General features: G+C 41.3%; 3 protein-coding genes across 3 annotated transcripts; 2 read left to right on the forward strand and 1 right to left on the reverse strand.

Moving 5' to 3' along the window:
* The first annotated feature begins 1,174 nt into the window (after positions 1-1,174).
* LOC130546864 (uncharacterized) lies at positions 1,175-2,939 on the forward strand. Its single transcript, XM_057322364.1, has 6 exons — positions 1,175-1,189; positions 1,398-1,706; positions 1,897-2,111; positions 2,242-2,311; positions 2,390-2,494; positions 2,745-2,939. Exons 1-6 carry the CDS (start codon positions 1,175-1,177, stop codon positions 2,937-2,939), a joined length of 909 nt encoding a protein of 302 aa, XP_057178347.1.
* A 1,791-nt stretch (positions 2,940-4,730) lies between these two features.
* Positions 4,731-7,932, reverse strand: LOC130546866 (uncharacterized). Its single transcript, XM_057322365.1, has 6 exons — positions 7,510-7,932; positions 6,033-6,341; positions 5,628-5,842; positions 5,428-5,497; positions 5,245-5,349; positions 4,731-4,994 (listed from the first exon to the last, which is right to left on the reverse strand). The coding sequence occupies exons 1-6, from the start codon at positions 7,813-7,815 to the stop codon at positions 4,731-4,733; spliced, it is 1,269 nt and encodes a 422-aa protein (XP_057178348.1). The 5' UTR covers positions 7,816-7,932.
* Positions 7,933-10,677: 2,745 nt separating this feature from the next.
* Positions 10,678-21,182, forward strand: LOC130546884 (myosin light chain kinase, smooth muscle-like). The gene is made up of 15 exons (XM_057322395.1): positions 10,678-10,948; positions 11,120-11,221; positions 11,755-11,790; positions 12,114-12,241; positions 12,575-12,731; positions 13,291-13,602; positions 13,714-13,810; positions 13,889-14,092; positions 14,403-14,620; positions 17,096-17,219; positions 17,321-17,473; positions 19,932-20,061; positions 20,154-20,244; positions 20,325-20,465; positions 20,564-21,182. Exons 1-15 carry the CDS (start codon positions 10,792-10,794, stop codon positions 20,767-20,769), a joined length of 2,256 nt encoding a protein of 751 aa, XP_057178378.1. The 5' UTR covers positions 10,678-10,791; the 3' UTR covers positions 20,770-21,182.
* Positions 21,183-21,483: the final 301 nt, after the last annotated feature.

The raw sequence follows: 21,483 nt of genomic DNA on the forward strand, positions 1-21,483 counted from the left end.
TCATTCCAAACCTATATGACTCTGTTTCTCCAGCAGAACACAAAAGAAGATATTCTGAAGAATGTCGGTAGCCAAACAACACTGACTCTCATTGACTTCCATTGTATGGACACAAAACCAAATTCCTCAAAATATCTTCTTTTGTGGTCCGCTGAAAAAAAACAAATAGAGTTTCTTGGGCACCGGTGGTTTTTCTTTATGTATAACCCTGTTTTCCACTGTCACTGGGTTTGAAGTCCGTACATAATTGTGATCGATCTTAGTGTGATCTGCTGTAGCGACAGGACCCGTGCTGACCTCAAGTCTGTTGTCCAGTTCAGTCTCTACCGGTTCTTCCTGTAACACAGAACAGCATGAGTAACTTTGCCAATGAAAGGTATTATTGTAACCACAGCTGACGTGACCAAGCGGTGATGTTTCTGGTCTTTTATATGTAATGAGAATCTACAGTTCTTTAAGAAAAACATGTGAAGTGTGAGAGAGATGATTCAAGATAATTTCTATCAGTAACTAGTAAGCTGAACCCAATGGTTGTTTGGTCTCCAGGTTTGACACCCAATGATACAAAAACAGAATTAACACTTTGATTTCTTTTGTAGTCGTGTTTAAACTCTGTGGAACAATATCTGCATTCTGTGTTGGAGCGACAGAAACCTTGCAGATATCTTCATCAAGGTGGTCTTCAGTCTTGAGCTGGTCTTCAGACATCAGGTGATGATCAGTCTTGAGCTGGTCTTCAGACATCAGTTGATGTTCAGTCTTGAGCTGGTCTTCAGACATCAGTTGATGTTCAGTCTTGAGTGGGTCTTCAGACATCAGTTGATGTTCAGTCTTGAGCTGGTCTTCAGACATCAGTTGATGTTCAGTCTTGAGCTGGTCTTCAGACATCAGTTGATGTTCAGTCTTGAGAAGGTATTCAATTATGTATCATCTTTTCATATTCGTCCAAAGAGGTCATATGCTAAAGTTTGCCTGAATGTAATCATTGCGCAGGTGAAAAGTGGGCAGTCCATTTACACCCGGTTGTTAAACAACATCGTTGACTAATGGAGAAATGCAGGTTTCAGTGCAAATGGTTGGAGGATAAGGAGTTGTAACCGTGGCTGAGGGCCGTCTTTGATATAAACGTGAGGTGTACCGCTCTGTGTGTGAGAAGGCGATTAGCGTAGCCTCGATGGTGATCAACACTGTCCGGTCCCACATGCTAAGTGCTAGGCACAAAGCTGTTTTTTCTTTCTAATAAACTTTGCATTGGGTTAGTCACTCAATTAATTATCTTGTGCTAAAATTTGAAGTGGCGATGAGGTCTTAAAATGTATGGAAAGAGTCTTAAGAAAGGTCTTAATAAGTATTAAATTTAGCTCCATGATTCCTGTATATACCCTGGTTTTTTTTAGGAGACTTCGAATGCACCAACCCAGCTCAGTCAGGAGTCAGAAGGTTCTACACAGGACCCTAAATCAGCCGATCCTTTCCAGCCCAACCAGGACCCCTGTCCAGCAGATTCACCTCCTACCAGTCAATCCACACAAGCAACAGATCTTTCTTTTTCACCTGCATATTTAGCTGATGTTTGTTCCCGGCACTTCGGTGACGATTGTTTTACAAACAAGGCCCAGTTCGACGCTGCTGGATTTGCAGATTGTCTGAAACTGAAAGATGGATCAGTCCCAGCGATAAGAGATCCCGAACACGGACCGCGGGCAGTGAGTAAAACTGCGTCATATGTCTGTGTTTTGTCGATGCGTTTATGCATTATAATGTAAACGTATTGAATCAAAAGTTATCCTGGGATAATGCAAAGATGACTCCACGGCACGCCTCCTGGAGCTCGACTGTTTTGGTCATCGCTGTCTCTCTTCTTTGCGCTTCATGACCTCTTTTACTTTGAAACAGATCACGGATCGTTCATGTTTGCTGACCTTACGAATATCACCTGGCGGAAAGAAAAGGACTCGGACCCCTGAAGGGACGAGAGCGGAAAGGGAAAGAGACACATGCCACGCTAAAACGAGAATCGACATCGGCGGAGCTTTTCCATTGTGGCGAAAGGTTGGAGAGCAAATGGGATTTAAAAGTGACCCGGAGATGGCTTTCTTCTTGCTACAGAGGTCAGACCTTTCAGTGGGCTGATCACTAAAGATTCATATCAGGGGGATCCTGTGTAAATGAGAACGTGAATGTCCTCAGAATTGCCTTTATAGAATTAACACTTTGGATCTCTTGTTCTCCTTCATTTAGGGTTTGCGGTGAAAATGTTTTAGTTCCACGACGACGGAAATCAACACATGTACCCGCTCCACAAACAGAGGTATGACAGAATGGTCATTTACTACAGACTCTTCCACTGCATCAGATAAAACTCAACGTAGCCTCGTATCTAAAATAGGGATCGTTTCAGGAGTCTGAGGGTGATTCGACTCATCCCAGTGATGAAGATGAAGACATGGAGGCCTCAGAGATCTGCTATGAAGTCTCTCCCTCACATCCAAAAGTAAGTCCCGGCATGTCATGTTTGGTCATCCAGTTATTACACTTCCAGCTACTTGATGTAGAATCCAACTTAGACTCGTTTCTGTTTTAAAATTTTCTATTAATTTACTCCTATGGATTGTTTGCATAGTGATATGACACATTTGCACGGGTCAGACCAGTCAAAGATTGTATCCAAATCTATGAGATCAAATGTAGGTATCAAGTTTTAGTAAATTTTGGGTAAATTGTCAACATCTTCTGCCATGTAGGATGAATTATCACAGAACAGACTAAAGTCTGAAGACCAGATAAAGTCTGAGAATCAATTGATGTCTGAAGACCAGCTCAAGACTAAACATCAGCTGATCTCTGAAGACCAGCTCAAGACTGAACATCAGCTGATGTCTGAAGACCAGCTCAAGACTATACATCAACTGATGTGTAAAGACCCAGCTCAAGACTAAACATCAACTGATTCTGAAGACCAGCTCAAGACTGAAACATCAACTGATGTTCTGAAGACCAGCTCAAGACTGATCATCACACTGATGTCTGAAGACCAGCTCAAGACTAAACATCAACTGATCTCTGGAGACCAGCTCAAGACTAATACATCAACTGATTAGAAGACCAGAAAGAAATGACATCAACTGATTCTGAGACCAGCTCAAGACTAAACATCAAATGATGTCTGAAACCGAGCTAAACTAACATCAACTGATTTGAGACCACTAAGACTAACATAACTGGTCTGAAAGACCAGCTCAAAGACTTAAAATCAACTGATCTCTGATACCACTTTCAAGACATAAATCACTGATGTTGACCAGCGTCAAGACATAACTAACTGATCTCTGGAGCCAGCTCAAGACTTAACATCAACTGGATGTGAAGACAAGAAAATTGATCATCAAACTGGATGTCTGAGACAGCTCAAGCTAACATCAAACTGATCTCTGGACATCAAGACTATATACAACTATGTTAAAAGCAGAGAAAGTCTATCATCAAAACTGATGTCTGAAGACAGCTCAAGACTAAACATAACTAGCTAAACCCCTCAGTAACATATGAGTTAAACCAGCTCAGACTAAACAAGTCTGACGTAAGACTAACACAAACTTCTCTGAGACCAGCTCAAGACAAATCATCAACTGATGTCTGAAGACCAGCTCTTAAACTAACATAACTGATCTCTGAGACAGCTCAATGACTGAATACATCAAATGATGTTAGAAGACCAGAGAAGAGTATCACAATCTAAGTCGAAGAATTAGTTCAAGTTTAGTAAATGGGATAAATTGAACCTCAAACTATCTTCCTGCCATGTGAGCACAGAGAAAGTTGACATAACTATGGTCAACCAGCTAAGCTAGACTCAAAGTCTGAAGACCAGATAAAGTCTGAGAATCAATTGATGTCTGAAGACCAGCTCAAGACTAAACATCAGCTGATCTCTGAAGACCAGCTCAAGACTGAACATCAGCTGATGTCTGAAGACCAGCTCAAGACTATACATCAACTGATGTGTAAAGACCAGCTCAAGACTAAACATCAACTGATCTCTGGAGACCAGCTCAAGACTATACATCAACTGATGTGTAAAGACCAGAGAAAGTCTGATCATCAACTGATGTCTGAAGACCAGCTCAAGACTAAACATCAACTGATCTCTGGAGACCAGCTCAACTAAACATCAGCTGGATGTCTGAAGACAAGACTCATCAGACTAACACTAACTCCGATCATTAGATGACCGCTCATGATAAACATCAACTGAATAAGTCTGAAGACAGTCAGACTAATCAACTGATTCTGGGCAGCTAAGACTAAACATCAACTGATGTGAAAGACCAGAAAGTCTGATCATCAACTGAATGTTGAGACAGCTCAAGACTAAACATACTGATCTTCTGAAGACTAGTCAGACTATAATCAACTGATTTGAAGCTCTGAGAGAATCTGACTCATCATGATGTTGAAGACCTCAAGACTAACATCAACTGATGTCTGAAGACAGCTCAAGACTAAACAACTGATCTCTGAGACCAGCTCAAGACTAACATCAACTGATGTTGAAGACACTAAGACTACATAACTGATCTGAAGACCACTCAAGACTGAACATCAACTGATGTCTGAAGACCAGCTCAAGACTGAACATCAACTGATGTCTGAAGACCAGCTCAAGACTGAACATCAACTGATGTCTGAGACCCACTAAACTGAACATCAACTGATGTCTGAAGACCAGCTCAAGACTGAACATCAACTGATGTCTGAAGACCCANAGTCTTGAGCTGGTCTCCAGAGATCAGTTGATGTTTAGTCTTGAGCTGGTCTTTACACATCAGTTGATGTATAGTCTTGAGCTGGTCTTCAGACATCAGCTGATGTTCAGTCTTGAGCTGGTCTTCAGAGATCAGCTGATGTTTAGTCTTGAGCTGGTCTTCAGACATCAATTGATTCTCAGACTTTATCTGGTCTTCAGACTTTAGTCTGTTCTGTGATAATTCATCCTACATGGCAGAAGATGTTGACAATTTACCCAAAATTTACTAAAACTTGATACCTACATTTGATCTCATAGATTTGGATACAATCTTTGACTGGTCTGACCCGTGCAAATGTGTCATATCACTATGCAAACAATCCATAGGAGTAAATTAATAGAAAATTTTAAAACAGAAACGAGTCTAAGTTGGATTCTACATCAAGTAGCTGGAAGTGTAATAACTGGATGACCAAACATGACATGCCGGGACTTACTTTTGGATGTGAGGGAGAGACTTCATAGCAGATCTCTGAGGCCTCCATGTCTTCATCTTCATCACTGGGATGAGTCGAATCACCCTCAGACTCCTGAAACGATCCCTATTTTAGATACGAGGCTACGTTGAGTTTTATCTGATGCAGTGGAAGAGTCTGTAGTAAATGACCATTCTGTCATACCTCTGTTTGTGGAGCGGGTACATGTGTTGATTTCCGTCGTCGTGGAACTAAAACATTTTCACCGCAAACCCTAAATGAAGGAGAACAAGAGATCCAAAGTGTTAATTCTATAAAGGCAATTCTGAGGACATTCACGTTCTCATTTACACAGGATCCCCCTGATATGAATCTTTAGTGATCAGCCCACTGAAAGGTCTGACCTCTGTAGCAAGAAGAAAGCCATCTCCGGGTCACTTTTAAATCCCATTTGCTCTCCAACCTTTCGCCACAATGGAAAAGCTCCGCCGATGTCGATTCTCGTTTTAGCGTGGCATGTGTCTCTTTCCCTTTCCGCTCTCGTCCCTTCAGGGGTCCGAGTCCTTTTCTTTCCGCCAGGTGATATTCGTAAGGTCAGCAAACATGAACGATCCGTGATCTGTTTCAAAGTAAAAGAGGTCATGAAGCGCAAAGAAGAGAGACAGCGATGACCAAAACAGTCGAGCTCCAGGAGGCGTGCCGTGGAGTCATCTTTGCATTATCCCAGGATAACTTTTGATTCAATACGTTTACATTATAATGCATAAACGCATCGACAAAACACAGACATATGACGCAGTTTTACTCACTGCCCGCGGTCCGTGTTCGGGATCTCTTATCGCTGGGACTGATCCATCTTTCAGTTTCAGACAATCTGCAAATCCAGCAGCGTCGAACTGGGCCTTGTTTGTAAAACAATCGTCACCGAAGTGCCGGGAACAAACATCAGCTAAATATGCAGGTGAAAAAGAAAGATCTGTTGCTTGTGTGGATTGACTGGTAGGAGGTGAATCTGCTGGACAGGGGTCCTGGTTGGGCTGGAAAGGATCGGCTGATTTAGGGTCCTGTGTAGAACCTTCTGACTCCTGACTGAGCTGGGTTGGTGCATTCGAAGTCTCCTAAAAAAAACCAGGGTATATACAGGAATCATGGAGCTAAATTTAATACTTATTAAGACCTTTCTTAAGACTCTTTCCATACATTTTAAGACCTCATCGCCACTTCAAATTTTAGCACAAGATAATTAATTGAGTGACTAACCCAATGCAAAGTTTATTAGAAAGAAAAAACAGCTTTGTGCCTAGCACTTAGCATGTGGGACCGGACAGTGTTGATCACCATCGAGGCTACGCTAATCGCCTTCTCACACACAGAGCGGTACACCTCACGTTTATATCAAAGACGGCCCTCAGCCACGGTTACAACTCCTTATCCTCCAACCATTTGCACTGAAACCTGCATTTCTCCATTAGTCAACGATGTTGTTTAACAACCGGGTGTAAATGGACTGCCCACTTTTCACCTGCGCAATGATTACATTCAGGCAAACTTTAGCATATGACCTCTTTGGACGAATATGAAAAGATGATACATAATTGAATACCTTGGAAAATGTCATTTAAGACTTTTTAATACTTTGTAAAGAGATACTTCACCCAAAAATGCAAATTCTGTCATCATTTCCTCAGCTTCGAGTTGTTCCAAATGTGTATAAATGTCTTTGTTCTGATGAACACAGAGAATGATATTTGGAAGAATGATTGCAACCAAACAGATCTCGACACCCATCGACTCCCACAGTAGGAAAAACACAATGGTAGTCAAAAGTGCCCCAGAACTGTTTGCTGTCCTACATTCTTCAAAATATCTTCTTTTGTGTTCAACAGAACAAAATAAATGATAAAGTCATTTTTTCCTACTACGGGAGTCAATGGGTGCCGAGATCTGTTGGTTGTGAGCATTCTTCCAAATATCTTTCTCTGTGTTCATCAGAACAAAGACATTTATACAGATTTGAAACAACTCGAAGGTGAGGAAATGATGACAGAATTTGCATTTTTGGGTGAAGTATCTCTTTAAGGGCGTAAATTTTCTCTAAATTGATTTATCAACTCTTAATACTTTTTAAGACCCCGCGGACACCCTGAAAATTAATGTTACTGTTGTTAATTGTATGCAATTCACAGTGTCACGCAAAGCATTGTTAAACGATTATTTTATGTAAATATATAATAAATATATTTAAACGTGTTCGTGTATAAACACATATGCTGCTTGCATTCATACCTGTGCGTTATGTAAACACTGATTGGGCACAGCTGTTCTTTTCAAGCGTCGTAGCGTTCCTTGACAGGGTCTGAAGTCGTCTGGTGAAAAATGTTCACTGCACAACTTCATTTGTTTTACGTATCGAATCGGAAAATTCACGTCCCGCCGGATAGTCAGCAGCCATAGTTTCAGTCGCTCAGAATCATGTGTTGGGAACACGTGAAAAGTAAGCCTTTCATCTTTCGACATTGGTAATGCACTTTTACGTTTTCTTGTTAATTTCTCGCGGTTCGGGCATCCAGGAAATGCACACCGTCGCACCATTTCATGAACTAAGTTTGACAGCACAGTCAATGTAGAATTCAATGGCTTGTGTAGCTACAGCGTGCGTCTGGTGCTTGTAAACAGTTTAATTTTGCTCTTCTGTCTGCGCATGCGCCGTACGGCGTTCGGGCACAACCCGAATGCGCATGCGTGGAAGTGCTCTCATGAATGCGCGTCGTAGACTGTGAGGAAAGAGAAGAACATGTTGATTAAAGTCGGTATTTTGGTTTCTTTTTCGCTTCAAGTATTTTTTTCGCTTCATAAAAAATCAGATTGAACCACTATGATCATATTGACCATTTTAACTATGATATTTAGTACTTTTCTGAACCTTGACAGTGACAATTACCATGATGTCTATGAGGAGGCCTGGAATTATGAACTACACGTATCATTACACCCCAGATGTACAGATACTCTAGTCAAAAGAATGAAAGCTAGTTTTAAATATGATTTAGTTTTCTTTAAACCAGATCAGTACAGATCAATGCTTGTTGAACTGCTAAAGTTGAGAATTGGGATGAAGCTTGGACTTTTGCTTATAGTGTTATGTCAATCATGTTTTTAATCTTTTTTTCAGAACCCCTGGGGGTCTCCGGCCCTGACACCCTCACCCTGTTCTCTTGCTGACGTCATGAGCGAGCAGTTGGCTAGACAGCTGCATGACGATGGAAAGTCATTCTCCAACTGCCCGGAGTGAGTCCACCAATCACGTCGTTGTTCCCACATTCTCATCATCTTGTGGATTCAGGTTTAGTCCACTTGATAGTTACTGAGACTAAGTCTAAGGAGTGGTATTGAATTAAGTTATTAAATTACTCAAATAATTTAATCACACAAAGTGCTTGTTTGTTTGAATTAAATAGCATTTGTCTCATACTTTCTCAACACTTCTTTTGTTTTGCAGAACTGATGTGCACTCCAGGAACAGACACAGCTCGACCTGATTTTGCCAAGGGGTTGATGTCCTCAGGACAACATATTTTGTTGACCTAAGGACAACATTTTTATAAATAAGACCTAAACCCACACCAAAGCCCAACCCTAACCATAACTTACCCCTGACATCAGAGGGAAATGATGAGGGAAAAACAATGGTCTAGAAGCACCTAATCCTGGTTGGAAGATTAAACTTAAAATAAACTGTAAACTTATTTCTGAAATCTGATTGGTTGATTTAAATGTTGTCCCAGGGTCAACATGATGTTGTCCTAAGGATATCAACCACTTGGCAAAAACAGGAGAGCCCAGACACATCAGAAACAGAAAAAAAATGGAGACGCAGGTAATCTTGTATAATTGTGTGGTATCAAACCGTGTCTCCTTTCAGAAGACGGGCGAACAGAGACAGAAGATGAGTCCTACTCTCTGAACGCTCTAGAGTTTGTGTGTGTTGAGCTTCAGAAATAAACAGGACTCGGGACGGGTCGGTGTCAGACATATTTATCATCTCAGAATTGGTCACACATCTTTCTCATAACCTTCATCAATCTGTTCGTCTGGGGTTATGAAGAATGTGACCCAGGTCAGGTGATTGGGGCTGTATGTTAGTGATGTTCTGAATAATGTCATGAAGGCGTCTCTTGTTCACTGCAACTGGAGAGTTTTTTAAGATGAACACAAACAAAGCAGAACGTCAGAACTCAGAGTTGTGCTGATTCATCTGATATTCATCCCTCATCAACATTACTGAAACATTCTTTACATCAGGAGTTTAAAAACAATATCAATACTCAATGCTATTGTTTTTTATGGTCATTTACATTTCTTTTAAATAAACACGGTTTTTCACCAATGACATGTTTTTCTGACAATTGAATGATGATATTTATTATCCATACTGTCAGTGTTGCTTATAGCTGAGATTCTGTTATGTGTTGATTTCATGGCTGTATGTTTTAAAAACGAATAATGTTGCGGGTCTACTATAGACTTGTGAACACTGGCTGAATAACACAAACATGAGCATCACAAATGTTCCAAAATTTCAAAGCGTAAATTGAGGCTCATTTCCTGAATTGAGCAATTCCTACTTTGTTTTTCTTTCCCATTCCTCATAAAAATGCACACGCACACATATCTTCTCTGTGAGATATTTTCCCACGTCTAATAGAAGGGTGTGTTTCTCTGTGTGTATAATCATATTACAGCCTGTATCGTCTTCATTCTCAAATACTGCATATGTCAGCCATTATCTGCTTTAATGACATTCTGTGTTGATGTTATTCAGCTCAATGCTTCAGGTTAACAACCAACCCTGCTGTTCTTTAATTATATTGACAACAAATGAATGTTCAAAGTTCCCGGACACGTTATTCATTATATTCACAGTATAAAGACGCACACAAACAATTCTTCATTCATGTAAATCAGAAGTATTATTCACAGAATGAATCAAACTTTCTTTTAACTAAAATGTTGTCCAATCAAAAGAGGAAGCATTGACTCACTAATACACCATAATGTGCCTTTCTCAGACAATTTTAACCTCCGTGAACTACTGAAAGTCTAAATATCAAGTTAAAGATCTGTGTCAAATATGAGGTTATTATGAGGCAATCCAAGCAGCCCAAACAGGCTCATCCAGATTTTGAATGAAGTTACCGATGGTGTTATTCCTGTGACACACCCACAGAAAAGAAACTGTGTGGAATTTAAAAGTGTTTTTAAATCGCAATATCATCACAGCATCTAATATTTGATCATCTCATTCTAGATTTGAATATTTGTTGATTTATATTTCGAGAGTTTAGGGTTAGGGATTTCAATCCAAAACTGAAGCTCCGCCCACTTACTATGTCACTGCCCCTTTCTCTCTCTCTCTCTCTCACTATTTATATGATCAGACAGATACCGCCTGTGACTGGAAGTATCCGTGAGAATTGGAAAGACAGACATGCACATGCAAAACAAGGTGCTTGAGGTAAACTGTGGAAGGGGAAGACAAACACAGTCTGAACTGATCACGTTGTGAAAATGGATTTTAATCAAAAGGATCAAAAGAAGATGTACATTTCTACATTCAGACTTGACCTGAAAGCCTCCACAGGGCCGGAGACCCCACTGGAGGTCCCAAAGAAAACTGAGAATGGAACCACAGTGAGAAACAGCCGAGCAAGCTGTCTGAAGTCAGGTATGTGTGATAATTCTGCTGTGTTTACAGCATCCTTGGATGAGATAAATAATAATCTACACAACACGATTTAATCATCCTTCGAGATGACATTTGTTAATTATTTGTCAGTTGCGTAATTTGTCTGTCTGGGAGATTAAAAACTGATATTGTCCGACACTTGTGAAACAGAAACTGTCAATGCAAAGAAAGACCAGACGGCAAAAGAGTTGGAAATCAGAGCTCAGCAAGAGAATTCTAATAAGACCCTGGATGTAGTAAAAAGAAGAAAAGGTATGTCACACAAATTACAGATCTATAATTTTCTTTTAAAAGTTTTGTAAATTGTAAAATTGCTGTCTTTAATTGTGCAGCATAATTAAATTGGCTGCACGAATCATTTCAACTTACTGCTTTCTAAAAAAAAGTTGACATATTTTGATGAGTTAATTTGAAAACTTAAGTCTTAAATGTAGTTAAATGGTTCCGATTTTCTATAACATGTGCGTACTGTGCACAGGCTCAATATACTGCAGTGTTTAAGAAAAGATTCTCATCCTATATAATTCACATACTTTGTTCTTAAATTACAATTTTTAAGGAAGAACTTAAAGATGTAACGTGTTAAAATGTCAGATTTCTCTCAGGTGCTTTCAGGAGGTCAGCACTGTCCTGCGTCTCATTATTCATTATAGCCAATCATTAGTCACGACCAATTAAACCCTTGATTTGACCTCAGGAAGTCACATGACTGATGGAGTCTCGTGCATATCTATGTGTACATGTCACATGTGGCGCACACGTTTGATCTGTGTGTTTTACTGCAGGTGTCACGCTGACTAAAAGAGCGAGCAGTGATTCAGGCAAGTGTGTTACAATTCTGTGTCTGTGCAAGAGTTTGGTGAGAATATTAATGAGCTTAATAATGATTAGAGGACTTTAATTGACTTGTTTTGCATAAAGATTCGACTAAAGGTGGAAAGTGAGACCGTCACAAAGGAGAACACTGGCTTAACCCTGTTGTTAAAACCGCATATGCGGGCGGGTTTGTTAGGTTTTGATGCTGGTTTAAGATGGTCAAAACGTACCTAACCCAGCATACGCTGGGGTTTTTTAACAGGGTTTCTAATTCTATGCTCTTGACCTTGTCCCAAAACTTCTAAACATGCCTTTATCGTTGATCCAGATGCTATAGCTCAGTTTTTGGATCCTCAGAAGCAGGTGGTTGTTTGTGTTGGTGAAGGAGTTCAGCTTCAGTGCCGTTTCAAGAGCTCCGAGCCTGTGGCCTCCTGCTGGATTCATAACAGACAGCAGGTTTGACCTCTTCTGTGCCCGACCCCTGCTCTGTGTTTGGAACGCGTGTGTGATTTTCTGGTTTATTCAGACCTCAGTGAAACGCGCTAGAACAGCACATCTACTCTCTCGTGAACGTCGACATGAAACCAAACAGTCCCATGTACTTTCTTAAATGTCTGCTTGTGCTATTCAAAACGCATGTTTATCTTTCATACGCCTGCTGATGTCACTCGGTTCCACTGTTTACATGACAGAAGGGAAATGGCTTGGGAATGCTGCTTCATGTTGAATGAAACTGCCTTTCTCTCCATTTCTCTCTCCCTGTTGGTTTGTGTGTGTTTCTCTCTTTAGGTTGTGTTCGATGGTCCTCAAACGTGTGTTAAGAGCACAAACAACAGTAGTGCTCTGATCGTCTCTAAAGCTCTTCCTGGAGACGCTGGAAGTTATTCTCTTTTGGTTCGTAACCGAGGAGGCACGGCTCGCTGGACGGTGAACCTCCGTGTCATTGGTAAGAACCTGTAACTCTGGATGAAAGTCTAAATGAACCCACTTTACTGATGCTTCCTCCTGAGGCCGTATTCACGAACATGTTTCAGGACAACAAAGAGAACGTTTAGATCAATTATGTGTTAATAAGAATGTTGATGTTTGCAATACATGTGGTGTGTTCTTCAGAATAAAATGACAGATTTTGACTTGTACCTCATGAGCAGGCTAGTATGATCAAATGTTATTTTGGAAGTTTGTTCATTGTAGGAGAATTTATTTCTAGGCAATCTGACGCACTTGATGTAACAAATGAAGAAAAACACTATTGATTTCCCATCGCATTTCCGTTTGAAACTTTGTCCTCTTAGATCCTGCCTTTTGAGATTTAAGACAATTGTGAGGTTATACTAACTTGAAGATTTCTTTGAGAATTTAAGTGGGAATGCAAAACATCACCTTTTTCTTAGGTTTGAATTGTTTGAGCGTTTTGTGAATCCAGACGCAGGTCTTTATTCTTAATTTGACTATAATCTCATTATCTCTACAGTAAATGATCCCATCTCTCTCTCTCTCTCCAGACCGTTCAGACCCTCCAGCGTCAGTTCCGTTTGTGTCCCAGCTGACCCACACCTCTCTGGTTCTGTCGTGGTCTGGTCCGTGTTACGACGGCGGTTCAGCCATCACAGGCTACGTGGTAGAGCTTCAGAGACTGGACGGACGTGAGCCGGGGAACTGGACTGAACTTGTTAACCAGTGTCAGAATACCTCCCACAGGGTCTGCTCTGGTCTCCACCCGCAGGGGGAATATCGCTTTAGAGTACGTGCCTGCAACGCCGCCGGGGTCAGCGAGCCCAGCGAGGAGTCCGACCGCATTAAGATGGACACCGCAGGTACAACGCTATCTCACAATGCAATCATATGATGAATTGTTGACTGCCTCTTGCAGAAAGATATTATTGTGAACACGGACTACGTTTGTGACACGAGTCCAATTGTTACAGGTGAACCACAACAGGAAGTGACCTCGTACGTTGATGTCGTGATTGACACCACACACAAAGCCAGGGATTACTATCATGTACACGAGAAACTAGGAGTGTGAGTATCTTCATTTGTCTCGACTCAAAATGAATGTTGGTCTGTTTAAACATGACAATGTTTTTGACATGTCTGCAGCGGGAAGTTTGGGGAGGTGTACAAGATGACCCACAAGCAGACGGGTCGAGTGTGTGCCGGTAAATTCTACCGCGCCCGCAGCTACAGAGAGAAAGCAGCGGCCCGTAAAGAAATCAAGCTGATGAATGAACTGCACCATCCCAAGCTGGTTCGGTGTCTCGCAGCCTTCGACACGCCCTCTGAACTTGTCATGATTCTCCAGTAGTGAGTTACAATCATACCAGATTCCTTGTCGGCACATGATTTATTCACCCCAAACCTGTATGGCTTTGTTCGTTCTGCAGAACACAAAAGATATTTGAAGAATGTTGGCGACCCCCGTTATATGACCAGAAAACCACCGAGACATTTCTCAAAATATAGTTTATGACTGTTTGTGACTGTTCCACAGAACAGTCACAAACAGGTTTTAAACAACATGAGGGTGAAAAAATGGCTATTTTTATTTCTGAATGAACTATGCCTGTAAAATCTTGACTTTGAAAAGAATCCACGTTGTGCTTCTTCATTCAAGTGTTGCCGGTGGTGAGCTGTTTGAACGGATCATAGATGAGAATTTCGAGCACACAGAACCCACCAGCGTGAACTACATGAGACAGATCCTGGAGGGAGTTCAGTATCTTCACCGTAAGCACATCGTACACCTCGACCTGAAGCCAGAAAACATCATCTGTGTCAACAGCACTGGGACGCTCATTAAAATCATTGACTTTGGACTGGCCTGTAAACTGGGTGAGTTTGGCTTTGTGTAATGAAATAAATTAAACCTTTTGCTTCATTTACTGTCATTACGCTAATCGTCAAAATGATATTGTAAAAGTTTACTGTGGCATGAGAACATTAGGCATATAATACTTGTAAACATTTTTAATTCCAAAAGCAAATCTATTTTTGGTTCCTTGGATTCTCATCGCACATCAAAGTCATGTATCGAATAACTTCTCTAGAAACGGAAGTCCATCTGCGCACATGCACCGTATCCTCAGAACAACAATAACAAGTAGAGCGACGGCGTGTCAAGCAAAACCTTGTTTTAAATGGTCCACCTCATGCAATCTAGATATGTACGCATCTATGGCTTGCTGTTGGGAAAAGCCACATGAGGTGTCCCTTTGAACATTTCCACTGAAGGTGGTTTGGCTCCACGATGATACGGTTGTATACTCCAGAACTGGTCCTCCACATTGAAGGCAGGTCGGGAACAGTCCAGTCAAATGTTTTTTGGGGAACCAGTGGTCTTTTCCTCTGTCCCGCTGCTTCCACCGTCACTGGGTTTGGTGTCTGTACAAAACAGTGATCGATCTTCTTTGATGTAGCGACAGGACCCGTGCTGACCTCAAGTCTGTTGTCCAGTTCAGTCTCTACCGGTTCTTCCTGTAACACCAAACAGAATGAGTAACTTTGCCAACGAAGGATATTATTGTAAAGCCTAGTTGAGGCAATGAAGCGGTGATGTTTCTGATCTTTTCTATGTAATGAGAAAAAGATCACACCAAACATGCAGAGCAACGTGAAGTGTGAGGGAGGGATGATTCAAGATCACTTCTATCAGTGACTAGAAATGATTGATACAAAAACAGAATTAACACTTTGATTTCTTTTGTAGTCGTGCTTAAAGTAGAACTCTGTGGAACAATATCTGCATTCTGTGTTGGAGTGACAGAAACCTTGCAGATATCTTTGTCAAGGTGGTCTTCAGTCTTGATCTGGTCTTCAGACTTAGTCCGTTCTGTGATGATTCATCCTACATGGTAGAAAATGTTGACAATTTGAATGAGGGGCAGGACGATTGACATAACACTTGCTATTTACCTACATTTGATCTCATAGATTTGGATATCATTTTTAAACTCTTGTAGTCTGACCCATGCGACTCTTTGCAAACAATCCATAGGAGTGAATCGATGGGAAATGTTTAACTGAAGTATATTTTTGGTTTCTACATCAAGAAGCTGGAAGTGTAAAGAATGGATAACCAAACATGTGACTATGCATATGAAGACTTAAGGTGCGTTTGACTTGACGCGGCGCAGATCGATCGAAATCTGACTTGAAGCATTGCATGCTGGTTAGAAATGTTGTCCGACTTGAACCGGCGCTGATGCCACGTGACCTTCACGTGTGGCATCAAAGTAGCGACAGAGCGTTTCGAGAACAGCCGCCTTGCTCAGCCGGCGCAGCATCTCAGGAGCGGCTGCACCAGTCTGTGATGATGACACCGCTTTTCATGATTGGCTAGATAAAGATCACGTGCGTTTCGGGTTTATTATAACACCCTCAGTTCAACTAATACTTATTAATGCAGGTTTTTAAAACTGCTAAAACTCTGTTCGTACAAATATAATAAACATGTTGTGTTAAATAAAATACAAATTAATTGAATACAGACTCTGTTCATAATTTAATAATATATTCTTGTGTTTACCATGATTTTTAGGCACACAGTGTTAAGGAGCACATAACATTTGCAATATGAAGAGTTTATGGTTGCGACTTTTTAATTTAGTGGATTTGTCCAATAAACAAACATTTATTGTAATCCACTTCAATCGCACTTTGAAAAGGAAACCCGTCACTACGGCAAGCAGCAGGTGTCCGACTTGACTGCTTCTTTTTCAACTCCTCCCTCTACTGCAAGCGGCTAATCTCGCCGATCGGTCTGCGCAGCGCCGCACGAGCTCGAACACACCTTTACTGTTGGATGTGAGGGAGAGACTTCATAGCAGATCTCTGAGGCCTCCATCTTCATCTTCATCACTGGGATGAGTCAAATCGCCCTCAGACTCCTGAAACGAACGATGAATTGAATCTGATGCAGCGGAAGAGTCTGACAGTTCTTTATCTATAGTAAATGACATTCTCTCATACCTCTGTTTGTAGAGCAGGTCCAGGTGTTGATTTCTGTGTTCTTTCTCTGGACTGAAAAGTTTTCACCGCAAACCCTAAGTGAAGATGTAAGAAAGGCATTGCTTGATGAGCAGTGTTGATGGGAGTTGTAGTCTTCACCTCCACTGCTACTTTAGACAAGTACAATATAACCACAAGGAATATTTCCCTTTCACAGAAAAAACGAATGAAGCACTCGCAAGGCAATTTTATTACATGGTACATTTTTGGTTTCCTTTCACTATAACATTCCTGCACCAATCCTAAAATAAGAGTTCTGAAAACATTCTTCGGCTGTTCATGGTTGTTTCTGTACATTAGAGCCGGGGAAACCGCTGATGGTGTTACACGGGACTCCAGAATTTGTGGCTCCGGAGGTCATCAACTACGAGCCTGTGGATCTGGTCACGGACATGTGGAGCATCGGGGTCATCTGCTATATCTTGTAAGGGCTCTAACAGATTTGTGACTGCCTCGTGGCCATTTTTAAACCTCGCTCAACAGAGTTCTGCTCTCTTTCACGCATGATCTTTGTCTATTCAACAGGTTAAGCGGCGAGTCTCCGTTCCAGGGCAGCACTGATGCAGAAACTCTTGCTCTGGTAACTGCAGCTCAATGGGAGTTTGACCCTGAGAGTTTTGAAGACATCACGGATGAGGCTAAAGATTTTATCAGCAGCCTCCTGACGAAAGACTTGAGGTGACCACCGCAATTCAACACGACACACGTGGCATTTACTTCTAGACGTTTGACTGTTGGAAACATTTAGTCACATGATGGAGAGTCCATTCAGAGGACATTCACGTTCTCATCTACACTGAATCCCCGACATGAATCTTTAGCGAACTATCAGCCCACTGAAATGTCGGAGTCACTTTTAAATCCCATTTGCTCTCCAACTCTTCTCCACAGCGGAAAAGCTCTGCCGATGTCGAGTCTCGTTTTACAAGATTCTTGTTTTTTCCGCTCTCGTCCTTTTCTTGGCGCCAGGTGATATTCCTAAGGTCAGCAAAAACGAACGATCCCTGATCTGTTTTAAAGTAAAAGAGGTCAAAGTGCTAAACTGTAACACTTTTGATGTTCTCAAGTCCATCTTTAATGTTAGTAAGACATTAACATCACAAACATCAACTTCCCCACTGCTTTGATTGGATAAACATTCAAATTTAAAACTGATTATAAGACCACCCTGAGTTACCGCACAGATACTACCCATAATAACTCTTCAAGGGGTAGTTTACCCAACAATTCAAATTCTGTCATGAATCACTCGCTTTCTAGTTGTTCCAAACCTGTCTAAACGTCTTTGTTTGGTTGGTTGAACACAGAGAAAGATATGTGGAAGAATGTTAGCAACTGACATTTCCGGGACATTAATTACAATTTTAAATTCGTTCTACTATGGTAGTCAAAGTTATCCCAGAACGTTTTTGCTGCCTTAAATTCCTCAAAATATATTTTGTGTTAAACGGAACCAAAAAATATATACAATTATTTTCCTACAATGGTAGTCAATGATGCCCCAGAAATCTCAGTTATAACATTCTTCCAAATATCCTTCTCTGTTCAATACAGACTAAATATTACTTACATTTTTTCCATCTGCAGCTTTTCCCCGTTCAGTTGGTCTCGCTCCCTCCCTGAGAAACAACTTTGAAGCTAATCCTGCTTTGTACTGTCCCAGGTTGATAAAGCACTCTGGCTTGAAGTGATTCAAGCAAACAAACCGGTGTTTACTCATTGTTTGTGGGGGATTTCCACTAAAAATAAAACAAATCCACTCCTTTCTTGTCTCCTCTGAAGCTGGGACTCCAAATAAGGATTTGTGTTCATCTGTGCAGCCAACGACTGAACATTTCGCATGCTTTCCACGAACTTTTGCCATGACACCAGTGCAAGAACACCGCTGTTGCAGCCAGCGCCGTGGGTGGACACGTGGAGATTAATGGGCGGTAATATTATACAAGACCCCTGCCTACGTCAGAAGGGGCGGGGAATCTGATCGGACGGCTCGATTTCTCACATGCTTGCAGAGAAAGGCCTAGCAAAACTTACTGAGATCTTTTTCACGTTTTCTAAATTAGCAGATGCACCGGGGACCCGGTCATGGCACTTAGAAGGTTCATCGGGTAAAAATCTGACTAAGATTGCTTGAGGACACTGCTGCGTTTATCACCATGTCGTCATCATGAACGTCAAGTTTGCGTCGTAACCTCCTCTCGTTTGCTGGTTCGCTTGTCCGGCTTTGTTTTTAAGGCGAGTGGCAATCACGCAGTCTTTGTCACTGTAAACTTCCTGTGGAAGTAAAGCACACTTATATATTATGCTATCGCTAACTAGCTGGTCTAGCTAACGTTAGGTTCTAAACAGGCGGTCTGTGTGTGGCTCGGCTCACACTCGGGGCGGGAGCTAACTTATGCTAATATGACAGTTCGTCAGCAGTCACAGATTCTGATGTTAATATCGAGAACCTATAGTTATTACGGCATCCTTCATAGAACCAACGGATACAGCTTCGGCTCAAGGAGGCGTGCCGTGGGCGGAGCTAAGGAGTCATCATCCCAGGATAACTTTTGATTCAATATACGTTCGTGTTGTTTACATTATAATGCATTACCCGCCGACAAAACAGACATATGACTCAGTTTTACTCACCGTCCGTGTTCGGGATCTCTTCTCGCTGGGACTGATCCATCTTTCAGTTTCAGACGATCTGCAAATCCAGCGTCGAACTGGGCCTTGTTTGTAAAACAATAGTCACCGAAATGCCGGAAACGAGCACAAAATCTGTCTCGAGCAAGTCCTGTGTCCAGCTGTTGCTTTGATTCTGAAATGAAGCTGGCAGCAGACTGACAGTTGAAGGGGAGGAGTTAACGGATGCTCCGGCCAAGGACGGAAGTGCATTTTCAGATTTAAACTGAAGATTATGAGGGTATATGAATTTTAAAAGCAAAATGACCCACATTGATAAACTGTTCACTAGTGTAAACACTGACATTTCTTTCTTCATGAAATATTGCACTTTTAATTTCACTGGGACTTTAACTTCAGACACTGGTGCTACTTGTAGTATATATTTACTATAGAATCTACACATAGTAAACTTGAGAAAATGATTGTATCCATATAGCATTTTCAGTAGTATGTTTTCACGCAGGTTAAGACTATCCTGTGAGAAAGCTTTAGCTCATGCATGGATTGCCTCATTTGATGACTCGAATCCCAGAGCAACCAAATCCCTGAAAAAAGACAAGATGAGAAGGTTCCTGGCCAGACAAAAGTGGAAGGTGTTCATATTATTCCTCTACCATCTGTGAACCATTTTTGTGTTTTGGTTCCATTGAAATCATGCACGGTATGTTGCACTTCTGTTTCGCAGAAGACCGGTAAAGCCCTGCTTGCCCTGAAGAGAATGACTCACTATTCCAACAAAACTGATGGACCAAATTCACCTGCCAGTTCTGTAGACGGTAAAATACTAAACTACCGCTCAAAGGTGATGTGTCTCTGTACATTTTAAGTACGTGTGTTAAAACCTTTTTATTTTCAGCACATGTCCTCGGGAGAGAGGCCGAACAAGCTGTTGCATCGCTGGAAAAGCAGTTGAGAAGTGAGCCACGCTTTCATCAGGCCCTGCGGGATCTCACCGAGACATGCGGAGCCACCGTTCACCTGGCCTGTACTATACACGGTACTGTGCATGCGCTTATGTTAATAAACTGACATTGTAATAATTGTGTGCATGAAATATGTCATACGATTTTGATCTGGTTTCTTGTCTGTGTGCAGGATATCCTGACCCAGAGGTCATCTGGCTGTTTGATGAAGAGCCGCTGGAAAAAAATGAGCGAGTTCAGATGAATTATGAAAAGGACGGCATGTGCACGCTCACCCTTGCTTCTATACAGCCAGGGGATTCTGGGATTTACAAATGCTGCGCATCCAACAGCCTGGGCCAGGCGCTGTGTTCTGCCAAAGTCACTGTGAGTCTCTAGAACCGGGAACCTGGATTCTTGAAGATGCATGTAGTGAATGAGCCGTCCTGAATGTTTTAATGGGGACGATAGAAATCTCTCTGGAGCTGAAACTCTAGGAGCCTTGCAAGTGTCTGTTGTGAATTGTTCTGTTGTGCGTTTTACACGGTTTAGCCCACACATGTTTTTCGATCACTGGTTCGGTTCTGTTACACTAGTGTCTCAAAATTCCAACCGTGTTTTATTGTTTGAGCTGTTTGTGAGCACTCGTTGCTTGTGGGTACATTTTAAAGATTCTACAGAAACATTAGAAGAGTACAGGTTCAGAAAGCCATTTAATTTGCTGTACATGCTTGTAAATATGAAGTTTATATCAAAGCTGTTAAAGGAAATTTTATTTTGAATGACTTATTAAAACTATTTTATCAACTTGCTATTTGTTTCATATTCTACTCTTTTATGGCTTACTTTGGTTTAAGAGGCACAGTTCAGATCAATAGTCCTGTTTATCTCTAGTCCTGTTTATCTCTAACCGCTCAATCTTTTGTCCATTACCCATAGCTGTACTATTCGTGTTGTAGATCTGCTAAAACGGTGATCTTAGAAATGTACATGGGGCTAACTGAACATGTATTTATCTATTATTGCAGACTTTTATTTCAGTGTTATTATTCAATAACACATTTTTGTTATTGATGATTCTAGCATAATGGTACATTACAAATGTGCCCCAGA

This window comes from Triplophysa rosa, linkage group LG23 (assembly GCF_024868665.1).
Source record: "Triplophysa rosa linkage group LG23, Trosa_1v2, whole genome shotgun sequence".
Taxonomy (NCBI): Eukaryota; Metazoa; Chordata; class Actinopteri; order Cypriniformes; family Nemacheilidae; genus Triplophysa; species Triplophysa rosa.

Excerpts from the sequence above, each read along its gene's own strand:
- LOC130546884 (XM_057322395.1), top strand. The coding sequence starts at position 10,792 with ATGGATTTTAATCAAAAGGATCAAAAGAAGATGTACATTTCTACATTC. Across the intron at positions 17,220-17,320 it reads GGGGTCATCTGCTATATCTT|GTTAAGCGGCGAGTCTCCGT; the intron begins GTAAGGGCTCTA and ends TCTATTCAACAG. Across the intron at positions 17,474-19,931 it reads CTCCTGACGAAAGACTTGAG|GTTAAGACTATCCTGTGAGA; the intron begins GTGACCACCGCA and ends GTTTTCACGCAG.
- LOC130546864 (XM_057322364.1), top strand. Across the intron at positions 1,707-1,896 it reads CCGAACACGGACCGCGGGCA|ATCACGGATCGTTCATGTTT; the intron begins GTGAGTAAAACT and ends ACTTTGAAACAG. Across the intron at positions 2,312-2,389 it reads TACCCGCTCCACAAACAGAG|GGATCGTTTCAGGAGTCTGA; the intron begins GTATGACAGAAT and ends TATCTAAAATAG.